We start from the raw sequence: 21,556 nt of genomic DNA on the forward strand, positions 1-21,556 counted from the left end.
GGGAACGTTGTTGATTCAACTCTTAGGTGTTTTAAGTGCTATTAATAGAACCTGCAGGGTGAAGATGCTGAGGTTTGACAAACATGGTGGTCATGGTAACGGGTTTATCTGTGGTCTGTTTCGTTTTCAACCACCCAAAATAAACAGCAGGGGGCACCATGGTAACCACGGCACAACAACAGGAAGTGTTTCACGTCCAGTCAAATCCAAGATCATTTTCGATCAAGTAGTGAGAATAATTTCCAACCAAAGCAAACCTTTTTTATAGGTAGGCCCATAACAAACGACCAGTCAAAATAGAGACAGATTTAAAATATATTGTGTAGTCATTACACACACGGACATGACAAATTTAGCCTCAAACCAGTCACTGAAATCAGGCACCAGGCAATGAGGATGACTAAATATCGCTCAATTAGGAAAAGGCAAATCAGTTTCAGAGATTAAACCTATAATGACTCTCTCGCTGACAAATCCACTCAACTGGTTTCAGTTGTTTTTTCCAGAAACAACCCTACCATGCCCATTCTCTTTCTCCGTAGAAGAAAGAAATGGCTGCCTGACTACTGACCAGTAGACAGAACACCTAAAGACAGAGACGACACACTGAAATACAAAGGAAAGGGATGCCAAGCAGACGCCCAACATACAGGAAGTGTAAGCATTGAAGCAGGATCACTTTCTGAAAGTCCTTTTAAAATGTTTGAGGAAAAACTACTTTTCTACCACCAGGATGTAAAAGAAGCGCGGAGAGCGTTCACTCAAGTCTCTTTGCAGAGTCTTCATTTGTGCGTTATCAAAGTCAATATAAATATGTCATTGTAGAGAATATTATACACAAGGGAGCTAGCTTAGTGCTAAAGGTAGGTCTGGTGTCAGATGTACCCACATCTGGGTAGGTTCTGGCATGTTCTTATTTCAAGTTCACTTTGAGGGAGAAGGATGTTTTCAACTACAGCCACCCATAGGTGAGATGGGTTACACAGAAGTGACACTAGCAGGCTAGTCCGACAAGGCCATATTGCATTCTCTCCAGCAAAAAACAAGAGAGGAACCGAAATGAAGGAGTTTTCAAACAAGACTTGTTTGGAGAGAAAAAACTAAACAAAATGGTCCCAGATTTTAAGTGGGGGACAAAAGGAAATGAGCCGAGGAGATAGTGTACGCAGATGAGCATCTTCAAGACATCTTCTGACACTTGACGTAAATACTGACCTACCAGTCATCTATCTCACTTTGACATTTGCTGTATGTGTCGGCCATTTTGGAGCAGTAAGAGAGAATGGATACAGGATGAGTCAGCAAGTGAATCATGATTTCCATAGCTACTCGTCATCGTGTGTTTCTTGGAGACAGCAACCCGCTACCACTGATTAATCTCTGTACTAAAATATATAAATACTGTGCTGAGAGGGTTGCTAGTCCTCTACAAACACCCTTCCCCAGTTTCTGCTCCCATAAATACTATGTTTTCTCATTCTTAAATCGCAGTATCCTCCGACAGGAGAAGCGGAACATGTAAACACGTCTTAAAACCATTTAACAGACACCACAAACCTGCAGCTGTGGAACTGACATATATGACTACATTTCCCATCATACACCACTACACCCATCTGAAATACAGGGTTCGGGAACTTCCTGTTTGTCCACGAGCATCTGCCAGACCAAACTGCTGTACAAGTCGCTGATGACTTTTTATAACATCAAATGTTATTGACTGGTCCTCATTTTGAACTATGTAAAAGAGTGTGTAGTATTGAAGTTCAGGATTAGCCAACCCCCAGGAGCAGGCAGCCAATCTCCTAGGGTAATCCATGATCATAGGATGTGATGGTGATTGACAGGCCTTTCCAGTGGTTTGATTGGTTAGTCCCCTTGTGCCCTCCCTCCCTCCCGCTGTAAGGTCTATGTGGAATCATAAGCCACCATGCAGAAATGCAGAAAGACTCTTCACTCCTCCTCCTCCTCTTCTTCCTCCTCCTCCTCCTCTTCTTCCTCCTCCTCTTCCTCCTCCTCCTCCTCCTCCTCCTCCTCCTCCTCCTCATTTATCTCAAGACCTTCCAGCTCTCCATCCTCTCTTTTCTCCCCCTCTTCGCCCTCCTCCTCTTCCTCCTCCACATCCCTCTCTTCTTCATAGGAGGAGATGGGCGAGTAGTGGGGCAGATCGAACACATGGGGGCTTCCTGGGCTGTCTGAGTCGGGGTGCGGGGTGGGGGAAGCGGTGGCCTCCGGAACAGAGACAGGGATGGCGATGGAGAACGGGGAGGAGTCCTCAGAGCCGAACCCAGGATGAAGGCCCGATCCTGGGCCCGGCCCGTCCTGTGGCTCCCCTTGTCCCCTGGAAGCGGCCGGAGGACCAGGAGAGCCAGGGGGTGCGGGGAGGATGTTCCCCAGGCAGGGAGGCAGGGCGGCTGGGTCCGGGGCGTACTCCCTAATCTCTCCCGGCTCCAGGGGGTCGGGGCCGCAGGGATCGTGCTCGCTGCAGGAGAGGCGTCCGTCCAGCTTGGAGATGAACAGCATGCCGTCGCGGTGGAGGCAGCAGTAGGAACTGGGGCACATCTCGCAGAAGGAGGCCGCCTCCTTGCCACACACGTCACACTGGTGCCACGGGCACTCCCAGCGACCTGCGGTGCCAACACACACACAGGTAACCACACACACACACACACACAGGTAAACACACACACACACACACACACACATGCGTGAATAAGCCAGACAAACAAGCAAATACATCCTTTGTGTGTTCCTGTGTGTGTCTATCAGCCCCATCCCAGTCCAGCGAGCCTCTTCACCTGCAGGTCTCTTGGTGAGGTTGAGACAGTCGGCGTGGTAGACCTTGGGACATCCAGGCCTCTTGCAGGACACCATCTGGCCCCCGTCCCCACAGCTGAAACACTCGTCCTCCCTCTCCTTGGTCACCTCCACCTTCTTGCGCTTCGCCTGGACCTTCTTTTTCATCCTACGCCCCTTGTCCTCCCCTGGAGGGTTGTTCTGGGGGGGCGGAGGAAGGGGCAAGGTCAACACAGGCAATACAGTTTCTTTCTGTCCTGGAAGTGTATGTATGTTAATACTGTCTGGTCACACATTGAACGGCCAAATCAGCTATTTGTGACATGAATTTGTCATTAAAATTGAATGATTCAAATGCTAACGCTGACCACTCAAATGTTAGCATTTAGCATCACGACCTCTCACCCCTGACCTCTCACCCCTGACCTCTCACCTTGGGCCGGACCCCCAGGAAGCCGCTGCAGTTTGGAGCCCCACATTTACACACAGTCTTCCCATTGCCCAGGCACTCCAGGTTGTAGTTGAAGGTGATCTCCGTCCCTGGAGAACCGAAGGAGCACCGCAATAGAGTAGAGCTGAGTGGTTAGAGCATCTGAATGCAGGTCAAGAGGTTAGCAGGGTTCAAATTCCCCGTTTGTATCTCGCTTCAGAGAAGTGAGGACGTTAAACGTAGGGGAGGCCGGTGCTAGTTGTCGTGGTTACGCTTCAGAGCTTCCCAAACCTGCTTCTGGAGGATTTCTCTCCTGATTCTAATAAACAAGCGCTTTAGTTTGTCAGTTATCTGGGTCAGGATTTGACGTCCAGCTGCCAGTTCATCAACTTGTTCATGAATAAACTATCAGAACGAATTAAACATATTTATTCAGATGTAAAAAAAACAAACACGTAATGATGTGTTTTGTGTTTGCTGACATTTTGCGAGGCTCTGAGGTCACCTGCAGGAATATCCACCAGGGACAACAGCCCCATCCTGGTGTGTGTGTGTGTGTGTGTGTGTGGGGGGGGGTGTTAGGGTTAGTATGGAGGGTTAGTATGGAGGGTTAGGGTTAGTATGGAGGGTTAGGGTTAGTATGGAGGGTTAGGGTTAGTATGGAGGGTTAGTATGGAGGGTTAGGGTTAGTATGGAGGGTTAGGGTGGAGGGTTAGGGTTAGTATGGAGGGTTAGGGTTAGTATGGAGGGTTAGGGTGGAGGGTTAGGGTTAGGGTGGAGGGTTAGGGTTAGTATGGAGGGTTAGGGTTAGTATGGAGGGTTAGGGTTAGTATGGAGGGTTAGGGTGGAGGGTTAGGGTTAGTATGGAGGGTTAGGGTTAGGGTGGAGGGTTAGGGTTAGTATGGAGGGTTAGGGTTAGTATGGAGGGTTAGGGTGGAGGGTTAGGGTTAGTATGGAGGGTTAGGGTTAGGGTGGAGGGTTAGGGTTAGTATGGAGGGTTAGGGTTAGGGTGGAGGGTTAGGGTGGAGGGTTAGTGTTAGGGTGGAGGGTTAGGATGGAGGGTTAGTATGGAGGGTTAGTGTTAGGGAGGTCACCTGCAGGAATGTCCACCAGGGAGAACAGCCCCACCCTGGTGTCGCCGCTGACTGTCCACTTCTGAGTCTCACAGTTGGGCTGGCAGCTGTGGTTCATGAAGCGAGACTGGTTCCCTTTGGGCCCGGCGTCAATGATACGGTCCTGAAACACACACACACATGCATGGACACACACCCACACAAACAGCGGTCACTACCAACAATAACATATGAACACAAACACTGATTGTGAATCCACAGGTTCCATCCAGGGTTTTGATAAAGATGGCCGACACTTTGTAAAGACGGGTCAGGCTTCACCTTATCCAGCGTCAACATGTAGAAGTTGCAGATGTCGTTGTCCTGGGCGTGTTTGATCCTGGCTCGACACTCCTCCTCGTCGATCACCTCGCCCACATACTCGTTCACAAACTCCCCCTGACGAGAGGATCAAGGCAGCGTCTTACCAGCCAGCGCCGTTAAAGGAATGACTGACAGAAAACACATTCTTAGCTCCCAGAGACAACCTCTTTAATCGAAACAAGATGAGGTTGAGTTGATTTATTGATTTATTGTTGATTATATGATATTTATTCATTCATAAAAATGAATGAATAAATAAACATACTTGTTTACACAACCTCATCAAGCGCTTTAGCTTGATGAGGTTGTGTAACCTCATCAACCTCATCAAGATGAGGTCCTCCACCCTTTTTAGGGCGTCCCGTTTTAGGGCGTCTTTGGTCTCTTCCCTCCTTCACCCTCCACCCTCCTTCCTCACCATTCCTCCACCCTCCTTCCTCACCCTTCCTCCACCCTCCTTCCTCACCCTTCCTCCACCCTCCTTCCTCACCCTCCTTCCTCACCCTTCCTCCACCCTCCTTCCTCACCCTTCCTCCACCCTCCTTCCTCACCCTCCTTCCTCACCCTTCCTCCACCCTCCTTCCTCACCCTTCCTCCACCCTCCTTCCTCCACCCTCCTTCCCCCGTACCTTCTTGATGTCGTGGGCGCAGCGAAGCCCCCACCCTCTGGCCAGCGTGCGGAAGATCTCCACCTGGCTGCACTGGCGCTTGGTGAAGGCCTGGTTGAGGCAGCGCTCGCCGGCCGGGCACACTTGGGGGTGGCACTCGTAGAGCAGCATGCGGTTGATGCACTCCGAGTCCACCCCGCACGGGTTCTCGTCCGACGCCTTGCAGTTGCACCGCGGGATCTCCGATAGGTCGGCCGTGATTATCTGCACCTTCCCGATTGGCCGGTTTACCTGAAGAGGTTTGCATGGAGGGTTAGGGTTAGGGAGGGTGTAGTACCTTGATGTGTCTGTAGGGGGGGTTAGGGTTAGGGAGGGTTAGAATGGAGGGTCAGGGATAGGGAGGGTTAGGGAGGGTGAGGTACCTTGATGTGTCTGTAGGGGGGGGGGGGGTTAGGGTTAGTATGGAGGGTTAGGGAGGGTGCAGTACCTTGATGTGTCTGTAGGGGGGGGGGTAAGGTTAGTATGGAGGGTTAGGGTTAAGGAGGGTGCAGTACCTTGATGTGTCTGTAGGGGGGGGTAGGGTTAGTATGGAGGGTTAGGGTTAAGGAGGGTGCAGTACCTTGATGTGTCTGTAGGGGGGGTAGGGTTAGTATGGAGGGTTAGGGTTAAGGAGGGTGCAGTACCTTGATGTGCCTGTAGGGGGGGGGGGTAAGGTTAGTATGGAGGGTTAGGGTTAAGGAGGGTGCAGTACCTTGATGTGCCTGTAGGGTGGGGGCTTCTTATCGTTCCTGCGGTCCTCCTGCATCTGCCTCAACTCCTTCTCCGCCTGCAGTTCCCTGAACCTGACAGCAGCCTCCTCCAGAGCTGCACACAGCAGACAGACACCAGCCAGACAACAAGCAGGCAGACACCAGCCAGACAACAAGCAGGCAGACACCAGACAACAAGCAGGCAGACACCAGCCAGACAACAAGCAGGCAGACACCAGCCAGACAACAAGCAGGCAGACACCAGCCAGACAACAAGCAGGTAACCACAGTCAAGCACCAGTCAGTATAGAATCAGTCAGCGAGAAAATTTAAACAAACCATCTCTAAACTTCCTCTGCTGATTCTATGTTTGTCCACCTCATCTTCAACAGTCTATTGAAGCTGGCACACACACCTTTCTTATAGATGGCGTCGACTCCTTTGCCCATCTTCTCTCGGCTGTTGGCATCCACGTCCATGTAGGGGAACACCCTGGCCTGGTAGGTCCACAGGTAGTCGTTGGAACCAAAGAAGTGGACCGGGAACTCCCCGACGTCGTGCCTCATCCGGAGGATGTTCTCTGGGATCGTCCTTGGGTGACTGACCTCCGCAGGCCACCACCTGAGGAGAGGAGGAGAGAGGGGGATGGTGGAGGAGAAGAGGAGAGAGGGGGATGGGGGAGGAGAAGAGGAGAGAGGGGGATGGGGGAGGAGAAGAGGAGAGAGGGGGATGGGGAAGGAGAGGAGAGAAAGGGATGGGGAGGAGAGGAGGAGACAGGGGGAGAGAGGGAGGGTGGGGAGGAGGAGAGGAGAGAGGAGGAGAGAGAGGGAGGGTGGGGAGGAGGAGAGGAGAGAGGAGAGAGAGGGAGGGTGGGGAGGAGGAGAGAGAGGTATACAGTGAGGAGAGAGGGATGGGGAAGAGAGGAAGAGGAGGGAGACAGAAGAAATATGAAGGATATATAAATATATGAGAGAGAGAGAGAGAGAGAGAGAGAGAGGTTTAGAAAAATAACATTCCATGCAGTGCTGAACCAGAGAGATCTATCGTTACACTGTAGTACATTACAATTTGTTGTGATGGGACATCCATGGAACAGCAGGCATATCAAGCACCACGGAGACAGTACCGACCTGTACCGGCCCACTTTGACCCAGAGGATGTCCTTGTAGTGGGGCTTTTTCCCGGCCCGACAGTCGTTGCAGAACCAGTTGCCCTGGGGCATGTCGATGTTGAGACACTCCCGGTGGAACGCGGCAGGACAGGACTCACAGCACAACAGGCTGCCCCCTGCAGCATGGGGGTGAAACAGCAGTTAGAAAGCGAGAATTTTGATAAACGAAGAAATGAGTGGACCAGTTCAGTGTGCGATGTTAAGAATGTACTGTACGTGTTCATGTATTTCTTTAGCAGACACTTTCATACAAAGCGTCACAGAATCCAGGGAGGATCAGAACCTGCGACCTGCAGACAGACACTCTCTCCACGTACCTTCAGTGCAGACGAAACACCAACTGACGTTGACGTGCTCGTGGTTCTTGACACCCCTGCGCGGGGTGAAGTGGTTGGGGCACAGGATGCTGTGACTGGCTAACACGATGCTGCCCGCCGCCAGACAGTGGTCGCTAGCGTGGTAGGCCACGGGACAACGCACACAGCGCATCAGACGGCCTGCGACACACACACACATTTATTCTCACAACAAGGTGTTCTAAACACAAACACCGGTAATGTTATCACGATTTTCAGCGTTTTTGTTACGCTACGCTATGCTACGCTAGGCTAGGCTGGGGTACACGCTGGACTAGACTACAGTGCAGCAGTAAGGCCGGGGCCCACCTTTGGAGGCGGAGGGGTTGGCGGGGTTGGAGATGAAGCAGTCCAGGCAGGCGTGTAGCGAGCAACGGAATCCCCGGTTGAGACCCAGCGGCGCCGTGGGCCCCCGGTTAGCGATGCACTCCCCGTGGTAGAACTTCCCGCAGGCGGGGATCATGCAGCGCCTCACGTCCTTCCCCGTTTTCCTGCACACGAAGCAGCTGTGGACGCCTGCGAACGAAAAAAATGCACCCTCTTGAAAGCCGGCGTCCGGAATCAATACTAACTTCTCTCACGAATCGTTGCTAATCCTAGACACAGAGTCCAGTGAAACAGACATGTTTGATCCCAACAAATGTTACCACAATTTTTATTTTCCAGCCACTGGTATGTCTTCTCAGCTGTTCATTCTACTTCTGGGCCACATGACACATCACTTCCTGCTTCCTGTGAGTCACATGCTAACGACGGTAACCAGAGCGGGTGTCGCCAGTGTTCTCTGACTCGGCTGGACTCACCGGACTTGCACTCGGGGCAGATGAACTTGCCCCTTGGGGCCTCGGCCAGGCTGATGCACTGCAGGTGGAAGGCTCCGCAGCACTGGCCCTCGCACAGCAGCAACTCTCCGGTCTTCTCGCAAACCTTTCACATAATTCACACAACATAAGTTATGTTAGTTAAGTTATCACAAGTTATGTAGGAATCAGGTATTTATTTAGATTTTTTTCCCCCCTACATTCATCCCCGACTTACAGAGAGATACTGTTAATCTCTTTGAATAAACGTAACCCACCTGGCATATGTTCTCCTTCAGGGAGGCCACACCCCCCTTGTCTCCTAGGATCTTCTTATTGGCTGAGTGTGTTTCTTCGCACAGCGAAGACTCGTCTTTTGTGGAAGAGAAGCTGTTGTCCAGACTGGAGGGACATGCCTGAGCACAGCAGAACACGACCAGAGGGGTTAAGAAGATGCAGGAGTGGAGAGAGTTCACAGTAGGATAAAGAATCAGAATGAGCTTTAATCGCCATGTACGTTCACACAAACAAGGAATATACTGTGGCAGGGTCTCCAACCCTGTTTCTGGAGAAGCCCCTGCTGCTATGTACGCTACAAACAACAGTTACCCCTGCAGAAGGGTATACACGCTGGAAAAGCCAGCAGGCAACTTTGACAGTGACTTCATGAGTTATTATCACGTAATTTCTGTGACAATACAGTGTAATTATTGTTTGTTACTCAGGTGACAGGTGTGTGGAAGACAGGTGTGTGGATGACAGGTGTGGATGACAGGTGTGTGGATGACAGGTGTGTGCATGACAGGTGTGCGGATGACAGGTGTGCGGATGAGGGCAGTTGGCTTACCTCGGTGTCCTCGGTATCCTTCTCCTCCTCCTGCACCTTACTCTCCTCAGAGGGGGGAGGGGTCGGGACTGGGACTGATTCCCTCTCCTCGCTGACAGGGATGGGGGGGCAGGCCACCGGGCTGGGGGGGGCAGGGGTGGGGATGCTGGGGGGGGGAGCTGCAAGGGTAGGGGGCGGGGAGGTGGAAGGGGTGAGCGTAGGCGCCGAGGGGGACAACGTTGTTAACTTTTTCTTGGTCGATCTGGAAGTTTGCTGTCCAGAACCGGAACCTTGGAGAACCAACAGATTGAACAGGGTTAGACACTCAGGTATACACATATAGATAAAAATATATAACTAACTCTAGAAAAAAGTAGAATTACCTGAATGGACAGGGTGAGCCTGACCTGGCGAGCTGGTCTTCACAGACTTCACCTGTAGATACAGAGGACAACACTATGTGAACAGAATGTTCTGGAACAGGCGTTATCAACCCTGGTCCATGTGGCCACTGGTACCTTCTTCTTTGGGTTGGCAGCTTCAGCCTCCAGACAGTATTCCAGAATCTTCTGAGTGGGTTTCCTCTGCCTCTTCCTCTCCAACACTGGAACACTTCCTGTCATCGGGAGAATGACTTATCACTATGGAGAACATTACCATGGATGTTTGTAAACAGAATTACGATTGGCCATTTTGATTGTTTTAAATGTCAGCTGCATCGTATAGAGAGTAGTTTTTCGAAGTCGTTCTATGGTTTCTAACCGGTATCTTTCGGGATGGCCCCCGATGACTGCGATGGCTCTGCTTCAGGGGGCGGGGTTAGTGTGTCTATGGAGAGCACAGGTGCATCCTGGGGGATGGAGTTCTCCACAGGAGGAGGAAGGCCAATAGGGGTCTCGGAGGGCTCCTCGGGAGGCGGAGTCTGTATTTCAGGAAGTGCGTTCAAAGGCGCGTGATCAAGTGTGTCCTTCACTGAAGGAGATGGATCCGGTTTGCTGCTGATGGACAGCGTGGCCTACAAGAAGGTACACGAGATGCTTCAGTGATGAATATACAAACCAACACAGGCTGAAGAGCTAACATCGCTGCGTTTACTACCTTAGCAGGTTGTGACAGAGGCTTTTTGGGTTTCTTCCTGGTGGAGAATATCTGGTCGTACTCCTCTGTCCATTCTATGAGCCGCTTGCTTGGTTTTCTGATGCGTTTATGTGCTGTGGAAGAGAACAAGACACAAGCGACGCAAGCGTCGCGTAAAGATGTGAGCAGTCATGTTTCTTTCGTCATTTGCGGATTGTGAAAGTCGATTCTCTTCAGGAGGGGAGAAGGAAGGGTTACTCACGAAAGAAATTCCCTTACCTGTTAGAGGCTCTTGACTCCCAGCCGACTGGGCCGTGTTAGTGTTGGCGTTAGTGTGTTCGGCTTCAGGGACAACCTGGGACTCCAGCCCGGTCTTAGGCTGAGAGAAGGACGCCGCCGCGGCTGAACCTCTCTGCTCCAAAGACACCGAGTTCTCCAAACTCTCCATCTCGCTCTTTTCCTCCATCACTCCATCTCTGCCTCGCTTGTGGCTCGTTTTCACCCAGGCTTGGTCAGGTGCCCTGGAAGAGGCCCTCCCTCCCGGGTATCCCGGCCCAGACCCACCAGAACCACCAGGCTCTTTCCTACTACATCCCTTTCTGTTCCCGGATGAGCTTCTTTTCTTGGAGGGTCTTTTGGAGACCTGGTTCGTCCTGCCTCCCGACTCGGCTTTGGTCTTGGCTTTTGGACCCCCGCATCCGGGGAGCCGCCGACCGGGCCCAGCGCCGGCGCTCTCCCCCGGGGGAGGAGGCATCAAGGAGGGCTCCTCCTTCACGTGGGCGCTGGGGGGTCCGATCTCCAGCTCCAGAGGGGTCCCGTCTCGCTCCCTGCTGTCGTGCATGTCCTTCAGCAGCATCAGGAAGGTGCTGAACTTGTAGCCGGCGTCCGTTTGGAAAGCAACGGGGGCGCCGTCGGCCTCCGCCGCCAGGGAGTGGAAGGAGACCTCTTTGACGTCTTTGAAGGCGTCCATGGGGGAGAAGCACCGCGAGGGGGAGGAGGAGGAGGAGACGTCCGACACGAAGGTCTCCTTCTTGGGCTTGGCGGAGGAGGAGGTCAGGGGGATGAAGTCGAACGGCGTCTGGGAGATCAGGAAGGCATCGTCTTCGGTCTTCACATCGGCCTCCTCGAAGTCTTTCGGGCCGCTCGATGTGAAGGAGGAGGGGCTACGATCGCGAGCGTCGGGCGAAGAAGCCGGGCGGTCGCCTTGGTCGTTTTTCGGATGTCCGGCTTTGGTAGAACGTTTCGTTTTGGTCTCCGGTTTCCTACAGGAAGCACGTGAGAAGGAGGTGTCTTTCTCTGTATGGCTGGTGTCGGACATAAGCCCGCCTGCTTTGCTGCCATTGGACAGAGTCTTTCTCTTCTTCTCCGCTTCCTCTTGCGCCTTCAGAGCCCGGGTCATCAGCCCGCTGCTGGCGGGAAGGTGGGCGGGGTGCTTGTCCACAACCTTCTTCGATTGGTCAGATGGCCCGCTCGTCACTGCGGGGGCCGAGACGAACGCCGGGATCTTCCTGTTGACGGAGGCTGGAGGTTTCTTCCTGGAGGAGGCTTTGCTGAAGAGTGTGCGGTCCGGCACGGGGCTGGTGGTTTTGGGTCGTCTCTCTTTGCCTGCCTTGCTGAACCACAGGCCAGTCTGGATCTCAGGTGGTTTCTTCACCTCCTTCGCCAGTGGGGCCGGAGGTGGAGCCGGAGCGGGTTTGGACTGACGCTCGAGAGCTTTAGGACACAGAATCTTAGGGACGGAGTCCAGGTCCGAATATGGACACTCTCCCTGATCCCTTTGCGATTGGTCGGGATTGACAAACGTCTTTTTGTGGTTGATCGTCTCGGTTTTAGCTATCTGCGCTTTCAACGTTTTGCTCGGCCTCTTCTTGCATTTGGGCTTCTTGAAAGTGCTTGGTCTCGCTGGGGCAGCTTTCCTGGGTGGAGACACAGCTCCGTTGGTAAAGTGACTAGTTGCAGGGGGAGTAGAGGAAGGTGGGGTGAACGGAGGAGGCGGGGGAAGAGCCTTGTCATCTTTCTCTGGAGTGGAGCCGTCATGGAGGGTCTCCTCTATGGCGGGGGATGTGGAGGCATCCATTTTGGGTCTGTAGGGTTCAACGGCTTCTGCCTCCGCCACACTCAGCTTCCACGACTCTTTGAAGCGCTTAGGTATCTAGAAGAGACACAGACACGAAAACATATATTCACGGCGACTATCATGACACCTCCTTCTGCAAACTCAAAACGCATTCTTGAACCCCTTCAATCCCATCCCCAAAACAACAAGCGTTTCAAGATTCCACTCAGGACAGGTCACACTAACGCGTCGACGTAATTACAGAGTATTTGTAGTTCTCTTCACGTTGCTTCCCTCTCCTGCGGAGCAGTGGAAGCTGTTCGAACTGGAAGCCTCCCTGGAATGGGTGAGTGGCCCTGCCCTCCACCCAGGCCCACTCCTCTGGCTCCCCGAAGGTCTTGATGTAGTAGAGCCTGCACGGTCGGTCGCTGGGCTCTGAAACAACGACAACCAGTGTAAGATGGTGAAGGGGTCTCTAGCGGTTCACAGGAGAAACAGTGAAGCCTCTGAGAAACTCACTCAAAACACTGAAAACCCTAAGCTCCTGCAGATGAATAGACATTGATCGATTTCCAAGAAGCACATTCTAGCGTTCTAAATTCTGGCATTCCGAACTCTTTGTGAAGGACGGTTCCAAAGGCCGTTCTAAAAAGGGGATCGTCGTGCTAACCATAGATATATATAAAGGCTAGATGTCTCGTCCGCGTTGCCGGACAACGGAGTCGAACGTCCGCACGTGGCGGCCATCTTGCTACAGTCAACTCGCTCACCCATAACATTGTGTTGGAGCAATGTTATGGGTGAGCGAGTTGACTGTAGCAAGATGGCCACCATGTGCGGACGTTCTAGAATCCGCCGTAAGACATCTAGCCTTTATATATATCTATGGTGCTAACCTTTCATCCTGTGGTAGGTGTTCTGATGTGGGTCCACAGTGATTTCACAAGGCCACCAGGGCCTGCGGTTGAACTTGGCCCAGATCACTTCTCCCTCCATGAACTTCACCGGAGGCAGGGGCTTCTTCTTGAGGCTGCTTGACTGTGGACCCCAGCAAAACATACGTTACGCCCACATTAGGCCTTATGTACGCAGGTCATTATGAAATGCAGACACTCTTTATATAAATGGCGTGCCAACTATGTGATCTGTAAATAGCCCTGACTACAGCCAAAGAGCATTGAGTAGCATTGAAAAATAGCAAAGCAGAGTAGAGTGACGTAGAGTAGAGTTGCACTCGCTGTCTAGTGGTATATAAAATCAATCGACAGAAATCAAGACATAAAACGTAAATGCTTTTCAAGTAGACAGTAAACGACAGCAGAAAGACTGCTGCAACAAGACGACAAATATGTATCATGCAAAGTGTAATTCACAAGTAGCACTGTTGTGTATGGTAGGACCTGTAATTGACCTGATCGGTGGGGGTTTGGTGAAGCCCTTGTAGTCAGAACTTAAGACAAATAAAGTTTGATTTGATCTGAATATACTGTTACAGTAGCGAGTAAACACTTGCCAGAGCTGGCCCAGAGGGGCTGGTCCTGAGAGAGAATGACTCACAGTCACTCCCCCAATCCGGGTCCGATTCCTCGGCCCCGCGACCCTTCAGCACCGCACGGCCAACGGGGGAACGGCTGTCCGAACGCTCACGCACCTCCGGGTCGGGATCAGACTTCAAGTTTAAAAAACCCAGGCCTGCTTCCTGCGACCTCCCGACCCTGCCCGGTCTGGTCGCCAGGGACGACGCGGGACCCCGACACTCTCCGTAATCCTCGTCGTCGTCGTCGGCAACGCCCTCGTCGCTGTCCTCGTCCTCTCCGAACAGCGAGGACTCGAAGTGCAGGAAGCCGTTGGCGAATGGGCTGTTGCTGTCCAATGAGAAGGCGGGACTCGGCGGGTCAGAGAAGCAGCTGTTCGTCATCTTATCTGACGCGGCGTCGGGCCTGTTGCTGGCTGTCCTATCCTGTCTGAAGTCTGGGATGGAGGCCGTGTGGGGGTTCGACACCTGGGAGTTACCAGAATCGGGTTTCCTTGCTACGCCCCGGGTGTAGGTGTCATTCCTGGTGCTCTGGGTCTGGGCCCGGGTCTGGGCTCGGGTCTGGCTGTGGGGCTGGGTCTGGGTTTGGCTGTGGGGCTGGGCCTGGCTCTGGCTGTGGGGCTGGGCCTGGGGCTGGCTGTGGGTCTGGGCCTGGCTGTGGGTCTGGGCCTGGGCCTGGCTGTGGGTCTGGGCCTGGGTGTGAGGCTGGACCTGGGTCTGGCTGTGGGTCTGGGCCTGGGCCTGGCTGTGGGTCTGGGCCTGGGTGTGAGGCTGGGCCTGGGTCTGGCTGTGGGGCTGGTTCTGGGCCTGGCTGTGGGTCTGGGCCTGGGTGTGAGGCTGGGCCTGGGCCTGGGTCTGATAAGCCCTGTCCCTCCCAGCCAGGACCAGGTCAGGATGGCTGACCATGGTAGTCAGATGCTGGAGTCTCCTGAGAGGACTGTAGGTGGACGCAAGGTCCTTGTGAGGAAGCCCATAGGCTGAGGGGGGTTTGAGGGAAGGGGCAGTGGACATAACTAGTCCTGGCTCAGGGTCATGGTGCTGAGAGGAAGGGGAGCTGGGGAGGTGAAGGTCAGAGGTCAGAGGTGAGCTGGGGTGACGGCTCCGACGGGCAGATCTGATTGGCCTATTCATAGGGCCCACTCATGCTGCCATGTTGACATCCTGGAAATAAAAATAAGAAAGTGGAATGAATAAAAGTACAAATATTACATCATATGTGGCAAAATGTTATAATAAATATCCATATACACGTTTATGTTTATATATAATAGTGTAATAAAGCTTGTGTAACATTTTAATTAAATTGTTGAACAATATATAAAATAAAACAATGTAAGAATGATAACATATTTTTCAAAAGTTAACAAAAATCTACTAAAATGTGATTAGGATATGTGTGTGACGTGTTTGTTTATCTATTGTATGCTCGGAGTTTCCTACATTTAGCATCGAGAATTAGAATATTGGCGCACACCTTGCTTTAGGACAACTGAAAAAACAGGTAGGCTACTGCCATCATTCCACGGCTCGCGGCACCGCCAAGAGCGTGGAATAGTGTCAACCTGGGGCGCGTTTGGTCAGCCGGTCACGTTAAAATTAGATCTCCGTTGCTATAATGACACGCTGCCAGCGACAGCAAAGGGTTAAATTGGTACCAGAACGCAGCTTTAGAAACCCGAATATCTTGGATTAAAAAAGAGCAGTTCATGACAGCGTCCGTGCATGATCTCTGCGTGTACCAGGGCTCACACGAGGCGGCACGGCGCAGCAAACATGCAGAATCGACACACAACTTCACATACCAAACATAGACACTGGCTTCAACACACGGGCGTCCACGGTGTAGACACAAAATCACGGAAGGGTTTATACACATCATAAAACGTATGACACGGATCAGCCGCGAGATTCTTACCATTCCAATGTCAGCCACCGCAAAAAGCACTGACAAACCTCTCATTTCTGATTGTAAATGTGCTATTTTCCAAATTTGTGAAAGCGGATGAGCATTCCAATCAGCGGCAATACTACTAGGCCTGGATCCTCTGAACATACACTCTCTCTACTTGCGCTACTGCTTCACCGGCGGCCCCTTCTGATAAATAATAATAACACAGATATGTACACCCCTAACTGAAAGCACAACCCCTTTACAACGGCTTACCATACACTATTCGAACTTTTTCATTCCTTGTTATCTCATCTAAAATGCATTATTCTCAAAAATTGATGACTATTTCCGAGCTGCCGACCTGCCCCTTGCAAGTCCTGACTGCCCATGTCTGTCTGTGCGCGCGACCAATCCGCTCGGGCTCCCTCCCTATAAGCACTTACTATCTACTGCTGGGGGTGCAGAGTTTCACCAAAATAATCAAGTCTAAAAAAAAAAATAATGTCCTTGTTTAGATGATTGGAAAAAAGGCACGTCTGGAATAATCCACGAACGATTCTAATGAGCTCTATTGTATTCAATTTATACTGTCATTCAAGTCATTACCAATGACATGACTGTCATATACCCAACTTCTGGAAAATGGCATCCAATACCACACGCGTCAATAGCCCATACGAAATGACTGTAAACTACAAGATCAACCACCCTTTGTATAAATCCGTTGAAATATATACCCGGAAAACTGATGGTTTCCTCTCCCACTGACGAGTTGCAAAGCCTATTCTCTCTTCACCCGGTCCCTCAAAATGGAGTCTGCTTTGAAAAAACAGGCCACAAAGTGTTAAAATATCCCCGATATAAAGTTCACATTACAGCGCTACAACCTAAACTATGCTTACGCGCACGTCTCTAGCACTCAAAACATTTTCTAACCTCTTAGTACATCTACACAAATGACTCTCTAACGTAGGGAAATATTTACACAATATTGTGTGTAGTTACTCTCACTGTGTATCATATGACAGGTTACAAAAGAAACGTTTTTGCAACGGGAAGAAACGCAGTGATCGGGTGGTTGGGGTCCAGTGCTTTAAAACGTGTGTCATTATGTATTCCACGTATTGAAAAGGGAAAATACGCGTCTGATTTGCGTATTGATATGTTATATGAGTTGTTTGTGCTTAGAACAGACTGAAGGCAGGGTCGCGTGTGACTGCCGCAAAGCCTTCCAACTACGGTATTGGAGCGTTGCTGGAAGTAACAAACACAGCCGACGTGACGTGGCTGCGGAAAAAGAGACTCTGTTCTGATATTCGATGCAATGTAAAACTCATGTAACAGACGTGACTGTGGGCTTTCAGAGGGTGTTGGTTGGGTGGGCGGATGCGCCCCAGGTAAATAGACACCCAATCTTTCATCAACGCTTCCCACAAACGTAGGATGTAACGTGTAGAAGCCACAATGGAGCGTTTTGATACACCCCGATTTTAAACATGCGATATTTTGTGGAAGTCAAGTTAGAGACGAACGGAGAAAACTGCGCTGCCTACTCAGTCCGCTAGCTGAAGGCAGGCGGGCAGGATGGGATAGAGGGCCTGCAGCTCCTGGTTAAGAAACAGACCGAACAGCGCCCCGGCAGATCACACGCGTTCATGCGTCATCAAGCCATTAAAAGGCGCTTTCATTTTGTTGAAACGACCAGCGACGTCAACAAATTACCATACTCAGTCGCAGGCTTTGACCCTACAATAGACAAACTCATAGTCGTGGACTAGTATTATCTTACATTGTGTTGCTATATTAGTTTTCATGGCTCCGTGTGGAATGTCGTAACAGAGACAGGAAGCCAGATCATTACGTCGATAGCAGTCGGGACAGATAGATCATGGATTACGGATTAACCTTCTAAAACAGTCTGTGTATTGATAGTCAACTAGAAATATACTTTACCAGTGACACCTGCAGTTACAGGTGCTTATCTTACATTGGCCCAAGACGTTAACCCTCTCACGCACTCAGCCTTTTCTTCACCCGTGTCAGTCTGAACATTATCTTACCTTACCTGAACAAAAGATACTTTGAAAGTAATGATGACCAGATCACAGTGTAAACTCAAATCATTAAGATACACATTATGTGCACTAATGTATTTTTATCGGGCTGATCCCTAGCCAAATTTTCATTCCAGCCTAGTAAATACTAATTTCTAAGGAAAACATGATTTATGGTAAATTGTGTAGTGGCAGGTGAGTTGGTGATTTGACCTGTTGATTGGCCCATTAGGTCATACCAGTGGGCACCAACACCATGTAAAGAAAACACGAATCCTTATAGTGATCCATTGTAAACTACTATGCTGTACTATTTTTGTAAGTTATTTTGTTTAGGAGCTTTTTTGTCCTTTTACTCAGCCTGACAGAAGACCGTGTCAACAAGGGGTGAATGTTTGCAACTGTTTATGTTTCTGACACCTGCAAATCAACTTTTGACACTGTCACCTTAATTGCTTTGACACACCCATCTTCTCCAACGCCCTCTGCCAACCTATGAATGATTCATCTGCACGAGCAGAACCCTCCAGAGTTGCTCTCCACAAAAGCGTCACACTTCCTATCCTTGCAGTCTGACACAACGCTGACACATCAGGCCTCCACAGGAATCAGAAGAATCGGTTAGTTAGTCCCACAAACTCCCTCTTCCTCCCCACTGAGGTTTGCCCCACCGGCTCTGCCCAGAGCGCTGTGGTCTAAACGCCTCCGGAAGAAATCCCATTCCGTTGATCGTGTTATGAAGCCAGGGCAGGCAGTGTGTTGTACTGGGGGATGAATGATCAGCCCTGAGAGGCACACACCAAGCAGGCTCTGTGCTGCTTCAGTGCACTGCCAGAGAGAGAGAGGGGGAGGGGGGGGGGGGGTCGAGGTAGGAGGGGGAGAGAAGGGAGGAGGGGGAGAGAAGGGAGGAGGGGGAGTGGAAAGGAAGGAGGATTCATTCCTGCGGCCTGTGGCAGAGGAAACTGGGACGCCTCTCTCCCCCCTCCTCCCTCCCTCCCTCCCCCCTCCCTCCCCCCTCCTCCCCCCTCCTCCCTCCCACCTGCGACATCATGTGTGGCTGCAGAGCCCATTGGCTCCGGGAATGTGCAGTGGGAGGGGCCTCAGCCAATGAATAACTTGCTCAGAGATACAGAGAAAACAGGTAAACAGTGTTTGCTAAGCACCTGTTAGATACAGCCCTCGTTCTCAGCATGGCGTTACCCTACACTACATTCACACGCTTCTTTAATTACTCTAGAGTCAGATGTGACGGTTTAAAGACACAGATACAATTCAGTCAAATGTAAATATGATATGACTGTGTTTCTTGAGTATATTAGTTCATCAAACATTTCTATTTGTTCAAATAAACGTTTCAATTTAATGTTTTAACCACTGATCATACTCGACTCTCGACAGCTCATAACTCTTTGGTTTAGAATAATATTATGACAGGATCATTACTATCTTACAGTACTGTTTAGCTCCTTAGTTATTGGTTAGCTCCTTAGTATTATACTTTTTAAATTTTATTTATACATTCAACTTAAAAATAAATAAATAATCCATATATGTTTATTGTATGCATCTTCCTGCCACAGTAAATTCTGTGTTTGTGAAAACTTACATGGCAATAAAAACAGATTCCGATTCTGATCAAATCACAAAACAACGACATGTTTATTGATAGAAACAGTCATCACAATGCAGTTCATGTCTTTAGAGATGAAAGCTGACTGACCCGTGGACATTCAGACTAACTAAACGAGACAGGCCTTCTTGAGGCCTGTTACTCAACTGCAGGACTTTGTCTTCAGGGCCTCCTGTTCAGCCAACCCTGACAGGGCTCCACCTAGTGGTCAAATTAATACCTGACCTTTACGTTCCGAGGCCGGTCAAACAGGGGGGTATCTCCCTTGAGGTCAGATTATTCTCACAATAATTGGTCGCGTTCGAACAATGGCTGTCTTATTTTCAATGTCTAGTGAGAGCTGAAATGTGATGTGTTTAATCAAGACCAGAGCAGTCAGAGAGAGATGACGAGGCAGCATTCAAAGCTGTCGGCATGTGGGCCACAGTTTCTGCACTTTGTGAAAACATAGTAATACACGCTCATTCATGAACCAAATGGACAATAATAAAATGATCTTATTGTAAAAAGTGTCATCAATCAGCAAGTTGATTGCATGTTGTTTACAGTTCATGCCACCAGGGGGCAGTGTAACACTGGAGATAAAACTGGATAAAGCAATTTGTAACATATTACTTGTTTGGGTAAAGATATAGTAGATCATGGCGTTGTAGATATTTCATACGTCATCAGAGGAACTCATGAAAGATACATAGGAGCTCTAGAAATATGTTTTGCTTCTCTGGTAACAGATGTTTCCATGATATACAGTCTATGGCTATCACAGAACCTGCATTCTGTACACAAAGTGCATTCCCCATGCAGAATAGTGGATTGTTATGCAGAAAAACAAACCAAACCAAATTCCTCCGTTTATGATCGAGTTGTCTGTAACAGAGCATTTGTGACAAACCTTCACAACATCGGGGAAGTCAGACTCCTCGTGTGTGCGTCTGCACAGACGTATGTGCTCATGCAGGCATGTGTGTGTGAGCGGGAGAGAGAGAGAGAGAGAGAGAAGAGAGAGAGAGAGAGAGAGAGAGAGAGAGAGAGAGAGAGAGAGAGAGAGAGAAGAGAGACAGTGATATCTTTGGTGTGGTGTGGCTGGGCCGGGCTGGGGAGGGGAGGAGGAGGGGGGAGGGTAAGGAAGGAGGGCGGGGAGAGCGGGGAGGGAGGGGAGGGCGAGAGGTTTTCGAGCTGATGAGGTTTTCGGTGTCTCTCTGTCACTCTCTCACAAAGCAGGAGGCTTCCGGAGGGCTGTGCTGCTTTCCTCTCCCGGAACCCCGCGTGTGGAAGCCTCTTCCTGTTGTTTTAGATTCCGCTCTACTCCCCCGTCGCTTCCATGCTGACCTTTCACCTCCTCAATCCCAGCTGTCAGCTGTCCTGGCCTGTGACAGCTCTCTCTCTCCCTCCCTCTCCCTCCCTCTCTCTCCCTCTCTCTCTTTCTCTCTCTCTCTCTCTCTCTCTCTCTCTCTCTCTCTCTCTCTCTCTCTCTCTCTCTCTCTCTCTCTCTCTCTCTCCCTCTCCCCTTCCATCTGCTTGTTCCTTTCTGTCAGAAGAGAGCACTTTATCTGCCTTTTCTTATCTCTCTGTTACTCTCTCTCTCTCTCTCTCTCTGCGTCTCTCTCTCTGTGTGTCTCTCTCTCTCCCCCCCCTCTCTCTCTCTCTCTCTCTCTCTCTCTCTCTCTCTCTCTCTCTCTCTCTCTCTCTCTCTCTCTCTCTCTCACTCTCTATCTCTCTTTCTCAGATATATCCCTGACTCATTATGTTACATCTGAGCGCCTACTCCGACCACCTCCTTCCTGGTCCCTCATCTCCTCCTTCTGTGGGCTCCTCACTTGATCCCCCCCAGAGAGAGAGGTAGAGGGAGAGGTAGAGAGAGATGTAGAGAGAGGGATGCTGTGATTGAGGGAAGCACATGGGTGTGCTCCCCGAGAGCCTGTAGACAGAGCTGTGGTAATGACCCTCCAGTCCTCTCATTCCTACAGTTCCCAGAGGACACTGCAACACGCAGGGCTCTCTGTCTCTCTCTCTCTCTCTCTCTCTCTCTCTCTCTCTCTCTCTCTCTCTCTCTCTCTCTCTCTCTCTCTCTCTCTCTCTCTCTCTCCTCTCTCTCTCTCTCTCTCTCTCTCTCTCTCTCTCTCTCCCTCTCTCTCTCTCTCT

The 21,556-nt window shown here is 50.6% G+C and overlaps 1 protein-coding gene across 3 annotated transcripts; it reads right to left on the minus strand.

Moving 5' to 3' along the window:
• Window positions 1–1,467: 1,467 nt before the first annotated feature.
• nsd1b (nuclear receptor binding SET domain protein 1b) lies at window positions 1,468–16,561 on the minus strand. Of its 3 annotated transcripts, XM_062453160.1 has the most exons (24): window positions 15,755–16,436; window positions 15,314–15,462; window positions 13,819–15,000; window positions 13,202–13,343; window positions 12,568–12,740; window positions 10,529–12,401; window positions 10,271–10,383; window positions 9,935–10,187; window positions 9,691–9,788; window positions 9,556–9,607; window positions 9,194–9,462; window positions 8,625–8,762; window positions 8,350–8,473; window positions 7,856–8,062; window positions 7,508–7,687; window positions 7,150–7,306; window positions 6,435–6,640; window positions 6,022–6,134; window positions 5,292–5,561; window positions 4,621–4,737; window positions 4,321–4,462; window positions 3,230–3,336; window positions 2,799–2,997; window positions 1,468–2,627 (listed from the first exon to the last, which is right to left on the minus strand). In XM_062453160.1, the coding sequence occupies exons 3-24, from the start codon at window positions 14,968–14,970 to the stop codon at window positions 1,954–1,956; spliced, it is 6,759 nt and encodes a 2,252-aa protein (XP_062309144.1). In that variant the 5' UTR covers window positions 14,971–15,000; window positions 15,314–15,462; window positions 15,755–16,436; the 3' UTR covers window positions 1,468–1,953. The 3 variants fall into 3 exon arrangements, with proteins under 3 accessions (XP_062309144.1, XP_062309145.1, XP_062309143.1); XM_062453161.1 differs by lacking the exons at window positions 15,314–15,462; window positions 15,755–16,436 and adding an exon at window positions 16,468–16,561; XM_062453159.1 differs by lacking the exon at window positions 15,314–15,462.
• Window positions 16,562–21,556: the final 4,995 nt, after the last annotated feature.

This window comes from Osmerus eperlanus, chromosome 27 (genome assembly GCF_963692335.1).
Source record: "Osmerus eperlanus chromosome 27, fOsmEpe2.1, whole genome shotgun sequence".
NCBI lineage: Eukaryota > Metazoa > Chordata > Actinopteri > Osmeriformes > Osmeridae > Osmerus > Osmerus eperlanus.